Source organism: Crotalus tigris, unplaced genomic scaffold (assembly GCF_016545835.1).
Source record: "Crotalus tigris isolate CLP2741 ecotype Arizona unplaced genomic scaffold, ASM1654583v1 scf7180000024472.5447098, whole genome shotgun sequence".
NCBI lineage: Eukaryota > Metazoa > Chordata > Lepidosauria > Squamata > Viperidae > Crotalus > Crotalus tigris.
In genome coordinates, this window is record NW_024100643.1 from 3,576,256 (window position 1) to 3,595,497 (window position 19,242).

Below are 19,242 nucleotides of genomic sequence, written 5' to 3' on the forward strand. Positions count from 1 at the left end.
TCTCCTGTAGCCGTCCGTCGTGGCCATGAGGAAGTGTCTTGGTACCCTACCTCCCCGAACCATTCCCTCAAAACATCCATGGTATATTGGCCGGGAGGCGGTGAAATAGCTCCACTCATCCTCATCCTCTCCTGTCAGCCGTCTCTCCCGTCAGTCCATCAAAGAGGCCCTAAGCCCCAGTGTAGTCACCCATCCAGGCTGTGCCACCAGTCCCCCGATGCTGGAGCCCCAGCCCCCTGGATCTCACCTGCAGGGGCTGCAGGCCGTGGCATTACCACCTTGGGCATGACTACTGACTGCATGTCCTCGGCTTCAGGATCAGGCCCTGTTGCTCCAGCTGGGTCGGCCTCGTCTGCTACTGGAGGAGCCTCCTGTTTACCCTCTGCCATCTCAGTAGAAGTCCCAAAACGACAGGCAATAGGAGGGGAACAGAAAAATAATGAGTGCTGACTTACTGTCAGCTGTCCTTTGCCAGCTGCCGACAAACTCCAGACACAGAAGGAACAGGTGACCAGCAAACTTTAATGCAAAGAAAAAGTCAGCACTGGGAGTGAACTGCTCCCAGTGCTTTACATAGACATGCCCCTCCCACCAACCCCACCCCAATCAGCAAGCTAGCATCCGGTCTGTATGGATAAAAGGCGTAGTTCAGTGTCTGCATTCCCCCCCTCCAGACGCACCCACGTAGCCTCTGCTGTTCCAGCTGTTCTCTCAGGTAACCAGGCAGCATTCTGCCTCCTCCCCCCTGCACCCAGCGGGAGGGAGAGGCGGCCAAGGTAAGGCATAATCCCCCCCTCATCCGGCTTGCTTTGCTCAAATGTCCAGCCGGCGGTGGGGACGTCTCTGGCGTCCGTTTCCTCAGAGGGAGACACCCGTGGCGTTTGGCGGCCAGCTGCTGGCCGAGAGCCAGGCCGACTCCCAGCTGCTTCCCAGGAGCCAGGCCGACACGCGGAGGCTGGGCCGACTCCCAGCCGATCTTCGGGAGTCAGGCGGCGCATGGCATTTCCACCGACTCCCAGCTGACGTGCGCACGCTGGGCCAACTCTCAGTTGGCTGTCGGGAGCTGGGCGGTGTATAGCAGCCCCGATTCCCTGCCGACATCTGGATGCTGACCCGACTCCCAGCTGACTGTCAGGAGTCGGGCGGTGCTCCTGGCCCCCATGCGGACGTCAGCCGGCTGCTGGCTGTGTCCTCCCCGTCTCCCAGCTTATGGCAAGCTCAGGGGTTTGACAATTCTATTCTATTCCTAATGAAAGGCCAATTGAGTTAAAGCTCTCTGGATCTTGTGGGGAAGATGGGACAAGGTGCGGCAACAGAGAAGGTAATATTTCCTATTAAAAAAACAGAACCCTATTGGTTCTGGTTTAATATTTTGAGCTTTTGAAGCTAGACCACCTCAAGAAACAGACCCCACAAGGGCATTTTAGCTCTATTTTACTAATAAAGGACTTTGCAAAATAGTGTTTCTCTAAATCAAGATAGGATAAGCCTGAGCTTCTTGTTCATCATCTCTTCTATTTAGAAGCTAAGCTTACAATTGCTAAGTATCAAGACCATCTTTATACAACCCCCCTTTAGATTGAAAGCAGGGAGACAGGCTACAGATTGATTGGATTAGAGTTCGATAGCAACAGGATGCATATATTGGGGTCTTTACATCTCTATATGAATTATGGACAATTGTTTTTCAATAATCAAACAAACATGTTCTCTTTAGGAAGAGGATTACAAGTCTGCCATAAGAATAGAACTGCTGAACATGAAGGGAGTGTTTAAACTTTGCATTGGCTACTCTGATCTCTAATATCAAAGCTAAGAGCAAATGGTAATGGCTATGTGTTTATTTAGGGAATATGATTTAAGGACACAATTGCTCTCTTATTCCAAATAGTAACTAAGGTTTCAGTCAAATCATGTACAAGAGTTCCACGAATGAACCCAACACTCTTCTGAAAACCAGGTTATGTGTTTATTTAGGGAATATGATTTAAGGACACAATTGCTCTCTTATTCCAAATAGTAACTAAGGTTTCAGTCAAATCATGTACAAGAGTTCCACGAATGAACCCAACACTCTTCTGAAAACCAATCAGCCTGGGGCTGATTCCACCTCTCTGTAGTGGAATATAGCCCAAGAAAAATCAAAGACCAAGTGGGAGTGATCTGTTCATGGCAAGGGATTCATGTTAGTACTCTTCAAGTCCAGTTTATATTGCAACTGTCCCAAGATAAAGACAAGGTTCAATGTGTGACACTTTTTGGCCCCTATTTTGGCACAGAGGTAACTTCACTCAGGTACTTGGTAGCCACTTGAGTAGCCTCCAAATCTGCACTTGAAATCAGCAGATTAAAATTTGCCATACCATAAGCCCATGGAACTCTACTGCCAACCCAGTTATGAACTCCAACTAGCATAATTCCCTCTGAACCCCTACTGCCCAACTTCACAAAGAGGAATTCACAACTGGGTATTGCAGAACAATGCACCTGAAAGCCATAAAACTTTTCAAATGACAATAGCTATACCACCATCTTAACCCTGGGCTACCCTTGCTAGTCAGCTAAGTTTTGGTAATTAAAAAAAAAAAAAATCCAGCCCTTTCATCCACAATTAAGCTGTGGAGGAGGAGAGCTTTATTATAAGTCTTATCCATTAAGCAGCAATAATTAGAAACCAGGACATTTGAGCCTTCATTTCCAGATCTTGCAATATAGCACAAGAGTCTATCAAGACTGGTACCAAATACCAAGGTGGTCATCCTTGGAAGTGGCAGACTTGTAAGACAAATAAAGGAGAATATTTGTAACTCAGGGTTGAAATGAGGAGTCCTTGGTGCTCTCTGAGCTTGCTTATTTTCTTGCAAATGTTTCATTACCCAAACTAGGTGATATCATCAGTGCTAGTAAGGAGTGCTGCTTGCTGTCAGTTTATATTCTGGTGGCTTGTCCTGTCAGTGTTGATGGGGGTGTCAACCAAATAATCTCTAAAACCACCCAATCAATATTGACAAGGCAAGCCTCTAGAATATAAACTGATGGCAAACTACATTTCTTACTAGCACTGATGATGTCATCTAGTTTGGGTAACGAAACATTCTGCAAGAAAACAAGCAAGCTCAGAGAGCACTAAGGTGCCCTCAAACTTGTAAGATTCTATTATTATAACCTATCTCAATAAATACAGTTCTAGTTTTTCAGTGAGTTGGTTTCCTTGTCTAACCTTGTCTACCTCATATATTGGGACAGTGATCTAAACTGTTTTCTACTGCATCTTCCCCTGCCCAATATATTTTCCTCTGGCTGCAGTGCAGCACCACAATATCCTTGGTTTCTTATCAAGGATTGATACATATTATAATTTTGATCATCACTGAAATATGATCCATTTCTGGCATAGAGTTAAGAAGGCACCATGACAATAATTTGAAGTGGAGTGTGAGCATATTGCTATCCTCATGTCTTGTTTGTATGCTGGCAACTGTAAAAATAGAATATTAGATATGACTTTCATCTATAGCACAGGTTTTATTGTTCATGTCTATTCAATTTTAATATTACTTTATAACTATATGCTTGTTTTTTTACAAATAGATATTGAGCAGAATTCATACCTCACATCGGAAAGGCTTCTCTCCTGAATGCTGTAGTGAATGAACCTTTAACGACATACTGCGTTTGAAAGATTTTCCACAGGTTTCACATGTAAATGGCATGTCCTTAGTATGTGCTGAAACATCAGTCAATTAAGTAAGTCAGTCATAACTAGCTTAAGTCTCAGTGGTTTCAAGAGGTATACTCTAAAAATAGATAAGATTGGATCCAATTATGTTTTTATTTTATTTAAAGTATTTATCTGGGTGTCATTCAATTAGAATGGTTCCTGTGGTGGTTTATAGTTAAATTATAATATAAGCAAAATAACTTAAAGTAGCAATTAACATTCAGGAAATAAAGATGCTATTTATGGTGCCTTATAATACAGAAATCAGCTTAGTACAGAGTAAAAACAAAGCATGCTAATTTGACTATAAATTATGATAGGCATGGACACAGAGAACTACATAATTAAACTTCATGTAATCACAGGACAAAAGTGCCCTTTTTCATTAATTCCCTTTCTCAACAACTCTCTTCTAAGTTTGAACTTCCTAGCTATCTCACTAGGTCAAAATTATTTCAGCCAAGTGAGAATAATTTTTTAACAGTTCAGTTCGCCCTGAAAAGGAGTTCAAATGTTTTTCCTCTATCATTTAGGTCTACAGATGGATATTTTACCGTGAAGGTATCCCACATTTTACCCATATTATATGCTTTAATTCTTCCAAATATAGATTCTAGTTCCAAAGGCAAGAGGAAATATATAAACTCCCTAACCTCAGTGCTTGCATTCAGGAAGACGCACATCAAAATATGGAAGTTTTATTATAAACTAGTACCCTTGTAATAAATGGGACTTAACTAAAACAGAAAATTGCAAATAGACTAAAGTGACATTTGCCTTCTCCAATTGCGTCTAAAATATATTCCCCATATTAGAACCCCAGATAGTCTTACATTGGGCAGATTGAGATGCCAAAGGCTAGGTTTCTCTCTTTTTACTTCTATGGCTTTCTCTATCCCATCCAGTAATGACTAATGGAGGTGAATAAGGACATAGTTACAGATAGGTGTTTTTAAAATGACTAACCTATCTGTAAACAAGGAGCCACGTGAAATTCTACATGGACGGTTGGCTGAACATCAGAATCTTAAGTCTGAAAGAAGCACAATGCTGTGCAAAAACAGACAGAAAAACTCACCAACCATGTGCTTTCGCACGTGAGCCATGGTGTAGAACTTCTTTTCACATATTTCACAGGAGAATTTTTTCTCTGCATATCCATGGACAATCTTGATATGCTCATGGAGGGACCAAAGTTTCTTGAATGACTTATTACAGGAAACACACTGAATGGGTGGACAGGATAAAGAAGAATAATTTAAACAAAGTTCACTTCAGATGGCACCAGGAAGCTGTAACCAAATAAAATGAACATACACAAGGAAAAGGCTACAACAGTATGTACACTGTTTGTGACAAGTATTAAAATGCCATTCAGTTGATTCAGTCACAGATACAAGGTTTAAGTGAGTACAGTATTCGTGTGCTTACATCGCCACCTGCTGCTTCCTCAAGAGCAGATCCGCAGCAACATCCAGGCTTCTACCAGCCCTTCACACAGGCGCAAAATACGTTGATGGAAAGAGCAATGATGTTGGAGAAGGATACTGACTAAATTCAATGAGCTAGCCTGACAGTTTGAAAATGATGTTTGATGTCAAAATAGCTCATTTGTTTTTAAGCATAATCTTGGAAGTATATTGCTATGGACTGTGGGATTATAATAAATTACTCAAAATTAAACAATTGTTTTTCCTATTTGGAGTAGAGGAAGTTAGACTACGGATAGGAAATAAGAGAAAATAAAATAATACATTTTCTTCTAGCCAAAATCATAACAGAACATATTTAAACTAAGTAATGTGATTTTATATTAATGGCTGATTTTAGTTGGCAAGGACACTTTGTAATTTTTATCTTGTGTAAGATAAGATGGTAAAGCAAAGCAAAATAAAAATATTTGTAATTTCTATCATTATTCAGTACAAGCAGTCATTAATACATCTTACCATAACCCTAGCAGACCAGTTATACAAGAAAGTAATGCTCTCTCTCTCTCTCTCTCTCTCTCCCCAAATTTAAATTCTGTGCCAAGAAACCAGAACTTTATCAGTTATTTATATTGTGCGAAACATTTAGGAGTAAGTTAGCAAAATATAATTTTAAACAATACATTTAGTGAGATAAATATAAGATCCATGAAGATTTTTTAAATTAGTCCAAAGCACTTTAAAAATAATAAACCTACTACAAAATGCAGATTAGAGTTATCTGATTTGAAACTCTTTCTTATTTTCCATTCAAATTGGAGGACAGAAGTAAGTAGATTCCAGTTCCTAGGGCATAACAGCATAAGAATTCTGGACCAAAGGATTGCTGAAGCTGGCACAAGGAATAACAATGAATTGGAACTGTTGAATAAACTGAACAGAGCAGTAGCAAAAGGAAATCTGTGTCTTATTCCTCTGGATTCACATATATATCACAAATATCACATTCAGTTTACAGAAGAGAGACAAAAATCAGAGCCTGGGATAACAGAATACTAAATCAAAATTCCCAGCAATAATAATCAGCACATTGAAGGAAGCAATTGCAAACCGATCACATAGTTGAGGACCACTTATCCTTTAATCCAGACTGGGCATTTAATAGCTAATAGGTGGAAGACCCACAGAAGAATTTGAAGGTTATGTTTTTATGTCATATTTATTTCAAATATTTATTATTTTTTTAAAAAATCAAAATCGATTAGAATAAAAAGTATAAATGCTACTAGGTTAAATATTGATATACTCAGGCAAAGAGTCTGTAGTTGAAAATAAAGATCTTGCTGATCCATTTATTAAACCCACATAAATGCTGACCATATGTACACAGATTCTTCATCTGTATTCATCCAAAGATTCTTGGATTTGTTCATTCTGCATGTTAACTTACTAACTTGAATTTAACCTCCAATGCTATGGGGAAGTAATTAAAAATGTTCTTTTTTTAAAAAAGGGAATCTTTCTTAGGAACCTGCTCCAAAATGTTTATAACTTTGCTCTATAAGTCCCTCTATGATCTTTGTATACAATACCTAGATTGGTAGATATTTATCTACTTATACTTTATTAAATTTCATTCAAGAACTAACTTGAATAAATTGCATGCAAAATGCAATGTATTTTATGCAATAGTTTTCTGATATTCAGAATTACCTGTGTATAACTCCCAACTATCCTTTATGGAATCAAAAAGCCCAAACTCACTTTTTTCTTGCTGTCTGATTGATCTGCTGTTAACTGCTGTTCCCCATCTCCCATTAGCCGTCATGAAGTCCATATTTTGCCTTCATCGTGATTATAATGATAAGTTAACCATTGGTAATAGGAACAATAACAATTTCTGATAAGATGGATGAAATAGGAAGGCTAAAATACCGTTTCTTAAATTGTGAGAATGTGAATGGCTTTGAGCTTGTTTATCCTGGCTGAATGCTTTATTTCTTATTCATCCAGCTCTACCCATTCAGGCAGTTCCAAAAGGATTCTGAGGAAATAATAGTTCTCAGTCCCCAAACATAGGTCACTTATTTTTAAATAATTATTTCAAAATCTAACAACAATCCATAGCATACTAAATAGCAAATAGATATTTGACACACTTACAGACTAAATGTTTTTCTTACATTTACTGAAAAGTACAATAGGCTGTTTAGTTGACATGTCTCATTGTATTATATATTTCCTAAACAATTTATAATTAAGTAAGATTTATGCAATTTCATTACAAATTACTTGCATCCTGTCATATCTTGTCTACATATGCACGTCTACATATCTTGCATAATGGTTATTTTTTTTAACTAAAGCAAATTGCAGAATGTGTCTTCCATTTAATACTAACCAATGTACAATATATGTGTATGTTCAGAATGCAATGTTCCATTTCTCCTGCAAGATTGTGTAGAGAACTCTTACAGCCAAGCATCATTCCCTCCCCTCCACACATTCATGCAAGTCAATTTCCTTAACTATGCAAGAGGAAATGTTGATCAAAGTAAAAAAGTTTGGGAACTTGTCCTCCTCAAAGGATTTCCCCCCTTGCAAAGTGTCCAGGGGACAGCAGAAGGTAGGGAAACCAGTGAGAAAACCTACCTGAATGTTTTTTTCACAGTCTGTTTGCTGGTGAAGGGAGAGCTCACTTTCTAGAACAAATTTCTTTCCACACTTGTCGCAGATCTGCATGCGCCTATGAGTGACGTTCATGTGCTTCTCCAGATACCAGCGTGTGTTAAACACCCTGGGGCACTTCTCACAAGTCAAAGTCTCCTTTTCTTCACACTTTGATTTCTGCACAGGTGCCTTGGGCTCCTTTGCAGCTTTCTTCTTACGCTTGGGAGGCTCAATGCTCTTTCTACGGCCCCTTGTAGTTCTGGAAGTAGGGGAAGATGTAGCGGCTGCAGTAGATGCAGCTCTCCTTGTCCTCCTTTGTGCAACACTATCATTTTCCTCTCTTTGCTCTTTTTTCTTCTGCCTCTCATTTTCCTCATCATTACTGTCTTCAGTGGCCTCTTCCTCCCCACTGTCACCCTCCTCTTCCTCACTGCTGGTCTTAAGAACAGCAGTTTCTTTGGATTGGGAAGGGACCCCCTTCTCCCCTTTTGATACATTTAATGTTTGGTTGTTAAGGTTTACCTCTACTATTATCTGCTCCCTTTTGTAAGTCACTTCATCTTCTTCCTCGTCCTCGTCCTGCAAGTCGTCAGAGTTCTCCCTGTCTTCTTTCACGGCTCGGGCCTCTCCTACTGTTCTGTCTTCCCTGAAATATGGCTGCTCCTCTCTGTCATGAAGATGTGGCTTACTTGCTTTTGGTTCCACCAACACAGAATAAGGACTCCCAGACTCCCTTTTGTATACCTTGGTGGATAAATCAAGTTCCTGGCTGGCACCATGATAGAAAGTGGGTGATACTTGACCCCTGTCCTCCTGTGCCATCCCTGCTACATGTATGGTGCAATTTTTAGCCATCTGCTGGCAAGAGCTGGCTGTTTCATTCATGGCGGCTCTCGATTCATTGAGCACCTTGTATTCCAGAATATCAATGAAGTAACTTTTTTGGAAGAGGATGAATATCTGGAAATCACTAACTCATGACTGTTTTGGGGGAGCAGAGCAAGAAAGCACGTGTAGGTCATGGAACTCTGGTTTTATAGCAAGAAGACATCGACAGCAGTTCATAGGAAGAAAGCTGCCACTCAACAGATGAAAATTTTGTCTAGAAAAAAAGGAGAAAATTAAGTTAGTGGCTTAAGCATAGCTGAAATAAATTATCCTTGGAAAAATTTGTTGCTTAATATAAGCGGTGTACACAATTTGCTCCAATAATTGTTAACCATTTATATTAATAATAGACTAATCATATTATTGTCTACAGGATAAAAATGGGAAATGCTTTTTTGCATTGCTGACAAATATACACTATTATCTGAATTTTAGAGCAATAGAAGGTGCTAAATATAATTAAAAATGGTTTTATATATTTAAGAGATGACCTGTAATAGTTTCTCTTACTCATGTTTAACCATAAATAAATACCAACATCACTTCAAATCTGGTATTTTTAATATCAGATTTAAGGTATTTGCCTATTCATATATTCAAAATTAAAACAGAACTGCAAAAGATATTATACAACTGTGATTAATTAGGAAGAAGAAAATTTTCAATCATTTGAACATTTAATATTTACTGAACACTAATCTAAAATTCTTCTAAATTTTTCAAATGAGTATTAAATGCTAAATAAAAATGCAGTTATGTCAGATTATGGATGTAATTATATGTTCAGTTATACAGCATAGAGCTTTGCATATAATGAAAATTTATAATTTCATTTTTCAGAAGATTATAGTTATGTAACTATAAAGATCATCTTGAAATATCATGATTGTGCCTAATGAAATAGGAATCTGTGATTTGCCCATATAACCTAGTATATATTAATATGTTCCTGAGAAAAAGCTTAATATACAATCCAATCATGATGAGCTTCCATAAAGGCATAAAGACCTGGGGCAAGATAGAGTGATCTGCTCCATATTATTTATATATAACAATATTCTTCTATTAATTGTATCCATTAATACCTCCCCCCACTTTTATAGCCAAAAGATCAGAAAAAGAGCAAGATAAAACTTACAAAGTGAATATATAATTTAATCCTATTTAATAAGCCTCCTAGATCCACTCTGTGATTGAAAAGGCATATAAGTTGACAAACAAAAGTTCTGTTCCAAACTTGAAAGGCTTGACAGGAACATTTTAAGCTGGCTATGTTTCAATGGAACAAAACTCAAAATATTTCCAACTTCTGCCATACTGAATAGTAGGAGCATAAAACAAGTCTCTTGTTTTTTGTCCTGGAATCACAGATATTGTATTGTAGTCTATTTCTTCCCATTCAACTGACAGAAAATTTGATGAAAAAGATGACTTAAAAAGTTGTTATTGCTTCTTAATCAATAACAAAAAGAAAAAAGAGCAAACAAAAAAGAACAAATACAAAATAGTGATGATACATACATTGTCAAAAAGACGGAAAAAAGAACTCATAAAAAGTGCTCTAACAAAAAAGTGAAAAAATACAACAAAGAAAAATATGCAGATAGAAACCTCACAATATTTTGATTTGAATTAAGAAATACTAAGTGCCCAAATTTTGAATGAAAAGCATATAAAATATATTTGCAATAGAATTATTGCTTATGCATAATGCAAAAATAAAATTAAAAATAAAATGGGCATATTTAAAAATGAATGAAAACATTTATGGCTAAACATTTATTTATACAAATATTGAAAAAGAAATATGCATTAACTACTATATCACAGCAGACAGAATTTATGCTTACATATCTACAACAAATATTGGGAAAATGGCAAAAGATCCAGTAATATATTGGCTAATCATTTAAAATAAAGAAAACTTGGGCAATCATTCCAATTATTTGAAGTAAAAGAGAAGAAATCTATAAAACTAAAATAGATATAAATTGTCAATTTTTAAAATTTTATTCAGAATTATATAGTAATAATATAATGCTATATTAAATAGATTCAGTTTCTTTGATATTCATAAAAAGGATGAAGATATCATATCACCCACATCTAAAGTAAAGACTAATGGCATGCTTTCTCTACTTTTCTAGTATTCAGAAGAAGTAGACAAGGATATCCACTTTCACCCATGCTTTTTAACATCCATGGAACTCTTGGCTTATGCTATTAGCCAACATAGAGAGATCTATGGAACAGTAGTTAATTCAGTTAATTAACTTAATTAACAAAAATAATTTTGTTTGCAAATGACATTTTGTTTTTTTCTAAACCATATGCTACTATCCCAGTGTTTATGTAAAAGATAGATGACTTTAACAAAACAACAGGATGCACTATTAACTGGTGTAAATCAGAATTGATGCCAATAGGTGAAAATTCAGTTATCTATCCATTTAAGGAATATCAATTTGATATTTGTACCAAATACATTATATGCCAAGGAAATAACTCAGTTACTAATATGTAATATAAATAAAATATGGATAAAGGTTTCTTCAGATATTGATAATTGAGAGCTATTAATAAACCTTATTCTTTGGGGAAAGGTGAATACTGCATCAACATAGGGATAGTATTAAGATCACATGAAGTATTACTACTGCTTTATGCTGCACCGATAAGGCCACATTTCTAATATTGCATCCAGTTTAGGTTGAGATTCTATGGTAGGAAGAATGTAGAGAATAACAAAAAATGATTAGGAGACTGGCTAAACCAGTGATGGCAAACCTTTTAGAGACCGAGTGCCCAAAAACTGGCCCGGCCCCTGCTCCACCCCCTGCCCCCCCACTCTGCCCCCACCCTGTCCCCCGCCCCACTTGCCCACAGGGCCACTCACCACCTCCAGGGCCCACTGCAGATCACCCGGGTAGCCCACCAGTGCCATGGTGGCCATGCCCTCTGCCCGCGCAATGGGGCATGAGGGCAGAATCTTGTCTACGCTGCCTGACTACCATGTCCTTGGCTGCACTGCTCTGCTCTACATGAGCCATGCTTGGAGGCAACTCTCCTCCAGGGGGACTGCTGCTGAGGAGGGAGTCGTGGAGGGAGGCGAGGCTGGGGCAACAGCACGTGTGCCCACAGAGAGGGCTCCGAGTGCCGCCTCTGGCACCCGTGCCATAGGTTCGCCACCACTGGGCTAAACCATACGATGAACATTTGCGGGAATTGGGAATGTCTAGTCAAACAAAGAGAAGGATTAGGAGCAACATGATAGCAGTCTTCCAATAACTGAAAGATTATCATTGAGACAAAGGGATCAACCTATTCTCCAAAAATCCTGAGGACAAGACAAGAAGTAATGGATGGAAGATTAGAAAAGAGATCCAGTCTAGAATTAAGAAGAAATTTCCTACCTGTGAGAACAATTAATCAGTGAAACATCTTGCCTCCAGAAGTTGTGGGTGATCTATTATTAGAGATTTTTAAGAAGAGATTGGACAGCCATTTGTCTGGGATAGTATAGGACTTCCTGCCTGAGCAGAGGGTTAGATTAGAAGACCTCCAAGGTCCTTCCAAATCTGTTATTTTGTATTCTGTAAAATGAACATTATTACCAGATTGATTTATATTTTGATAGGATTATATACTGTATCTAGAAAAGTTTTCAGAAAATAAATTGTTTAGAAAATTGTTAGTTCTTTGATTCCTCGAACATTTTTTTATTAAAAATTTTATAAACTTTTTACAATAAAATACCCCCCTCCCACCCCATAACCCTCCCCCCTCCTTCCCAGAGCTGAATACAGGGTTAAAGAAACAAAAAAACATACAAATTAAATGAATATCAATCCACTATACATACATCCAAAAAATTTAAAGTACTTTAACTCCAATACATAGAAACTACAAATCCAACCATACCCATTTTAAACTGTAGATTATTCAAAAGCTAAATAATACTTCCTGATCCCATATTTATTCTGTACACAATTTACCCATCTTTTCCACACCGAGATATATCTCTCTTGTGAATGGTCTTTCAGATAAGCCGAAATTTTTGCCATTTCTGATAAATAAGAAACTTTAAGAAACCATTCTTCTATGGTAGGCAAGGAATCCTTCTTCCAATATTGCCCAATCAGCAACCTTGCCGCTGTAATAAAATTTAACATTAAGGTAATCTCTTTACCATCACAGTCTACAATAATACCTAACAAAAATAATTGTGGTGTAAATTTTATCCTTCTATTAAAAATCTTCTGAATGTTCCACCAAATCTTAATCCAAAAAGCCTTCACATTTCTACATGACCACCAAATATGAGATTCCTGGAACATCTTTACAGAAAGTACAATTATCAATTAATGAGGGAGGATTTAGTTTTACAAATCTTTACAAATCTGTATCATCACGCTTATCTATTGTCAAGTATTAAATAATGGAAGCAAACAATTGGTATTTTCTAATTTGGAATATACATACATAGCACCTTTGATTTGGTAGACATATATTATGATCTAAATATATTAAAAGTCTAGTTATCTCTGGACACAATGATGTCCATTAGGAAGTTATGGTTTGGAATATCTGATAAAAAAAAAAGATTTGACTCTTTTCTTATGCCAAACTGACTTTATGGGAAAATCCAAAAAATTATATAGAAGCAGGGATACTGATTTTGGATTAACTGACAGAGGATGAACATGAATTTTAACACACACTATATTAAGAGATAAATATCATTTCTCAGATATAACTCAATGGCAATATTTACAATTACAAAATTTTTAACATTATTTGGATCAGACATTTCAGTTTCGGAGATGTCTAAGATACTGGAACAACTTGTAAAATCCTTTAAAATAAAAGCAAACATACAAAAAATCATTCTACTATTGTTTTAAATGTATGTTATCATTAAATCAATTTCATATGCAGTTGTTAAAAATAAGTATAATAAAGAATTAGATTCCTATAATGTCTAGATAATTAAGACACTCTCTAATTTCTAGAGAAAATGTAAATGTATGTAAAATTATACAACTTATCCCTAAAAAAAAAAGTAAGAGTCCAACAAGTTCTAAAATTAAAGGCTGTCAAAATCATTTTTTGTTAAGAAATGTTCTTTTAAAAATGTTCCTAGAAGTCCTATATTCACCAAGTTTGGGGAGAAAGTGGTGGATTACCTAAATATGATTGTGCAAAAAAAGCTAAAATTTTCAGAGGATAATATTCTTTTGAACTATATACTTACCACATGGCATTTTACAATTGGATAAATGGATTTTCCATGCTCTTAATACAGCTGAAGATTAATATTGTAGCATGGGAAAGATAAATCATTGTGGAAAAAATAGAAGGAGGAAGGAGTTTGCTTTGTTTGCTTAAGTACAACTAATCATAAAAGTAATTCAAGCAAAGAAATAATAGTAAAGGATTCAGTCTAGATCAATAATAACAAAACAGTGAAACAAACTTCTTGGCTAGTGGTCCAAAGTTTTGTCCTAATGCTGTTTGTTCAGTACACACATTTGTATTTGACAACCTGCCCACAGAACTCAACAGATAGGCTTTGTTCAAAAATTTAGCAGCTGGTAGGCAAATGGCTTTTTCTTATTACAAAGCATTTTTTGAATATTCTGATATCTGTGGTTTATATATGTATTTTAAATCACAGAAGCTATATTAGCAACTCAACCAGCAGGCCCATATTCCATCGCTGCTGCCACTGACAGGAAGGAATTGAGGAGAAAGAAGTGTGTGATCAGATCAGACCTGAAATGATTTTTGAATTAAAAATAAATATCCTGTCTGTTGCTAAACTTTTAGGATGCCAAACCTTAAGTTTATGTTGATTTGCTTAATTGTTGACCTTTGCAGGAAAATAGGCCCTTAATCCACAGTAAATGCCACCTGTGAAATTGCAAGAAAATAAAGAAGTTGTTCTGCTAATATCTTTTATAGCTCAGGAGTTTGGATGTACCAGCAGCTAATTTTATAAACTTTAGTAGAAGCACAAAGAACATGGAGTCCTACTAAACTGGAACTAACAGAAAGAACAAACTATATTCTAAAAAATGAGGGATGCTGGATCCTGCATAAGCAGCGTGCCCCAAGTTGGCTTATGACATTTATCAGAAAAAAATATGATACAGGAAATAGTGACTTAAGAGAAAGAAAAAGAGGAATTGTCATTTGAGAAAGTATTATGGGATAACCAATTATCTCTATCAGTTGCATTTCAAACATTTGATAGACAATTTCCAAATGTGGCTACAAAGGTAGGCTTTCATTTGAACAAAATGAAATTGGAAGTAAGAAAGAAAATTTTAAAACTCAGCTAAAAAAATTAATGTTCTTCCCATATGAGTTCTGCAAGCAAAATAACACAACTTTTTTCTTTTTTTAATTTATTTTTGTTGTGTTTAAAATAGTAATAGAAATAATACAAAAACAAAATTCAAAGACCCATACATTACAAAATGCCTAAGGGCTTTTATTTTTAAGTAATAAATGAACAACACAGAATATAGTATGTTATTAGATCATTAAATAGTTACAATTTGATATATAATTATCTTATGAAAATACTGTGTGTGTGTGTGTGTGTGTGTGTGTGTGTGTGAGAGAGAGAGAGAGAGAGAGGGAGAAAGAGAGAGAGAGATGACTTAGAAATCAGGAGACTGTGAGTTCTAGTTCTGATTTAGGCATGAAAGCTGGCTTAGAACCAGCTTAGAACTTAGAATCCATTTAGAACCCCCGTTTTTATAGATACTTATTATAAATAAATCAATTTGATATGCAGATGTTAAAAGATCAATGGAAGAAAGAACTAGAGATTCCTATATTACCTAGTCAATGGGAGAAAGTCTCATCTTATATACCAAGAATGTCAGAGGATCTTATACAACACAAAATATTTACAACTTACTGGACTCTATTATATCTGTATATAATTAATACAATCTGTATTATATCTCTGTAATATAATCTCTATTATATAAATGTGACTTTGGCAAAAATTGATTTTTTTAGAATATGTTCTTGAATTACATATTTAATATATGGACTTTAACAACTAGACATAAATATATTTTCCATGCCCTTACTAGAACTAAAAAACTGATATTGCAATTATAAATGTATAACCCCTTCACTTAATGTATTGAAGATCTAATTTGACTTGCTGCTTATGAGCGGATTGCCTACAAACATAGATTTTGGATGGATATGTATAATGAAATACTCATTTTTACAAAATAAGTAGCTAAGAATGATATATAAATGTATTTGAAATAATTTTTAGTCTCACTTTATTCTCATTTCAAATTTGGGGCTTGTAGACGCTTATGTTCTCCACATTTTAAATTATGGACAGACTAAATCTATTTTTCAATTAAACTACAATGAATATGAAAAAGCATTTACATGATCTACTGCAACAAAAATATTTGTTTTTCTATCTTTTAAATAGAAATAGAAATGGTGTCATTAAGGCCAATCTATTTTTATTCAATCTCTCATTTTCTATCTCATTTGTAATTTGACCAAAGAGAAGTTTATTAAGACAGCTAATTAAGAGTCATCTTCAAGTATGTGGGAATTCTAAGTATGCATTGAAAAGCACTGCAAGAATAAGACATATTCACAATTTCCTTTGATGATGGTGGAGAAACACAATGGATCTTTATACAAATTGGTTTTAAGCCATACTTCACAGATATACAAATAAAAAAAATACTGATATAGTACCTGGGAAAAGTAAAAAAGGTAATAATTAAAAATTATTTTTTTTTAAAAAAAAGAACATTCAAAGATGTTACATATTTCCCCACCCTAAGCAAATACATATTAAAGAAACATGAAGAAATCGCTTATCAAATGAGATCTAGTTATGAATCATAGTTTATAAATATTTAACAAAACATCTATGAAAAGTACCATAAATAGTTAACAGAAAGCATCTTTTTTTAATTATTTTTTATTTTTTCAAACTCTCCCCCATACATATACCGTGATATTTATCAAATGTTAACATACATTCTTTTTACATTCATATATAAGATACTTTTAATAAAATGAAATAAATACATACACATGACTTTTGGTGTTGCTCGCCCATTTCCCCTTTCACTGTATCCACACTCCTTCTTCTTTATCTTCTTTCTCCCTTTCTTCTCTTCCCTACTTCCCTCTTCTTTCTCTACTCTTCTCTTTCCTTCACCACTCTCCTCCCCTTTCTCCCCACTAACAGGAAGCATCTTATAAGACAACTATTCCAATTGCTAGTTCTGTGCTTTTTATGCAAAGATGGGAGAAAAGGAGAGGTCTCTGAGTCAATTTTGGTTCCTGCCCATTCCGTTTACATGGGCAACTTTTTGTTTTCTCCAAGTGGTTTGCTATGGACTTCTTAGTACTGAAAGACAGAGACTAACTCAAAATCACCTAGTTGGCTTTGTGCCTAAGGCAGGATTAGATCTTATGTCTACTGGTTTCTATCTCAGTGCCTTTAGCTATGTACTGCATCAAATTAACTCTCATGGCAGATTATGGAAAGATAATTTTAAAACTTCTATTACAAAGACAAGGTTACTATGCTCTGCATCATCTTCTCATTATTAGTAGAACAAATATTTCTTATTTACACTGTTACAACTTAAGCCAAGTAAGTGTAGAAATATAGTTATATGCTTAATATATTAAATGTAAGGATATAATTGAATGCATGAGAACTACCATGTTTCCCTGAAAATAAGACCGGGTCTTATATTAATTTTTGCTCCCAAAGATGCATTAGAGCTTATTTTCCAGCTAGGTTTTATTTTCAGGGAAATACGGTAGTAAAAGTATCCATCTGGCTGACGATTTTCTGGGACTTATTTTTTTTTATTGAATTTTTTTTATTTTTTAACATATAAGCATTTATAAAAATACAATAAGATTTTAAAGTAAGAAAAAAAATTCATAAGCAACCATTGTCTATACTACCTTTACCCCCCCCCTTACCCTCCCTCCCACCCCCAACCCCCCTCCCTTCACTTCCCAGAGCAGAATACAGGGTTAATAATAACAAAATTTATAATAATAAAAAAAAGAAAAAAAGAAAAGAGAAAAAAAATTGTCATAATTAACCTTTAACTCCATAACCTATAAAACAATTCTCTATAATATTTAATATTCATTCATAAAATAAATGAAACTTTTTAATTCCATACTTTTTCTGAATATAATCTATCCACCTTCCCCATACAATAATATATCTTTCTTGTGTATGATCCTTTAAATAAGCAGAAATTTTTGCCATTTCTGCAAAACTAGATACTTTAAATATCCATTCTTCTAAAGTAGGCAAGGAATCTTTCTTCCAATATAAACCTACTAATAACCTTGCTGCAGTTAATAAATTCAACATCAAAGTAGTTTCTTTTTCATTTAAGTCAACGAAAATACCAAGTAAAAATAGTTGAGGAGTAAACTTTATCTTTCTTCTAAAAATCTTTTGAATGTTCCACCAAATCATAATCCAAAAAGCCTTTACTTTTTTACAATTCCACCAAATATGAAAGTATGTCGCATCATTATTGCCACATCTCCAACATTTGGGCTGTATATTGGAATACATACAAGATAATTTTTTAGGATCTAAATGCCATCTATAAAACATTTTATAAAAATTTTCTCTCAAATTTTGAGCTTGTGTAAATTTAACATTTCTTATCCAAATTGTCTCCCATAAATCCAATGAGATCGGTTCCTGTATATTCTGAGCCCATTTAATCATACAATCTTTAACCAATTCTGTTTCCGAGTCTAACTCTAATAAAACATTGTATATTCTTTTTATATGAGCCGGACTTTGATTTTTAATCTGAATAACCAATTGTCTATCTTCTAATGTTATTCCCTCTTTCTTATCTACAGTCCATCTGTCCACTATTTGTAAATATTGAAACCATGACTGTAGAATATTTTCCTGCCTTAATACATCTAGGGATTTCAAATGCCAATTCGAACCAGAGCAAATTAACAATTCTTTATACGAGATTTTATCAAAATTTGTCCCCTTAGAAGTTCCCTCAATTGCATGTCTGGGAATCTCTCAGATAGGTATTTTATAATTTAATCTATAATAATACTTTTTCCAAACACGAAGTAAGGCATTCCTCAAAATATGTGATTTAAAAGTCCGATCAACTTTCTTATTAAAAATTAAGTATGCATGCCAACCATATATTAAATCCCAACCTTCCAAAAAAAGAATATCCATATTTGTTAAGTTAAGCCAATCACTTAACCAAGTTAAGGCGGCTGCATCATAATATAATTTCAAATTAGGTGCCTTAAGTCCCCCTCTTTCTCGAAGCATCCTGTAATATCTTAAATTTAACCCTTGGTTTCTTCCCGGCCCATATAAAATTATTGATACCCTTTTGCCATTCCTCCAAATTTGCCTCTTTTTTAAGAATAGGTATCATCTGAAACAAAAAAAGAAACTTTGGTAGAACATTCATTTTTACAGCTGAAATTCTCCCC

The 19,242-nt window shown here is 35.3% G+C and overlaps 1 protein-coding gene across 3 annotated transcripts in view; it reads right to left on the reverse strand.

Annotated features, from left to right (window-relative positions):
- ZNF652 (zinc finger protein 652) overlaps positions 1–19,242 on the reverse strand; it is a 62,966-nt gene that overhangs the window by 27,564 nt on the left and 16,160 nt on the right. For 2 of the 3 annotated variants that reach the window (XM_039333204.1, XM_039333206.1), the window contains 3 exons: positions 7,804–8,923; positions 4,800–4,947; positions 3,612–3,727 (listed from right to left, as the gene is read on the reverse strand). In XM_039333204.1, coding sequence (XP_039189138.1) covers positions 3,612–3,727; positions 4,800–4,947; positions 7,804–8,706 — 1,167 coding nt within the window. In that variant the 5' untranslated portion in view covers positions 8,707–8,923. Of the gene's footprint in view, positions 1–3,611; positions 3,728–4,799; positions 4,948–7,803; positions 8,924–12,122; positions 12,145–19,242 lie in introns of those variants that run through there. The other variant, XM_039333205.1, reaches the window with a different exon arrangement.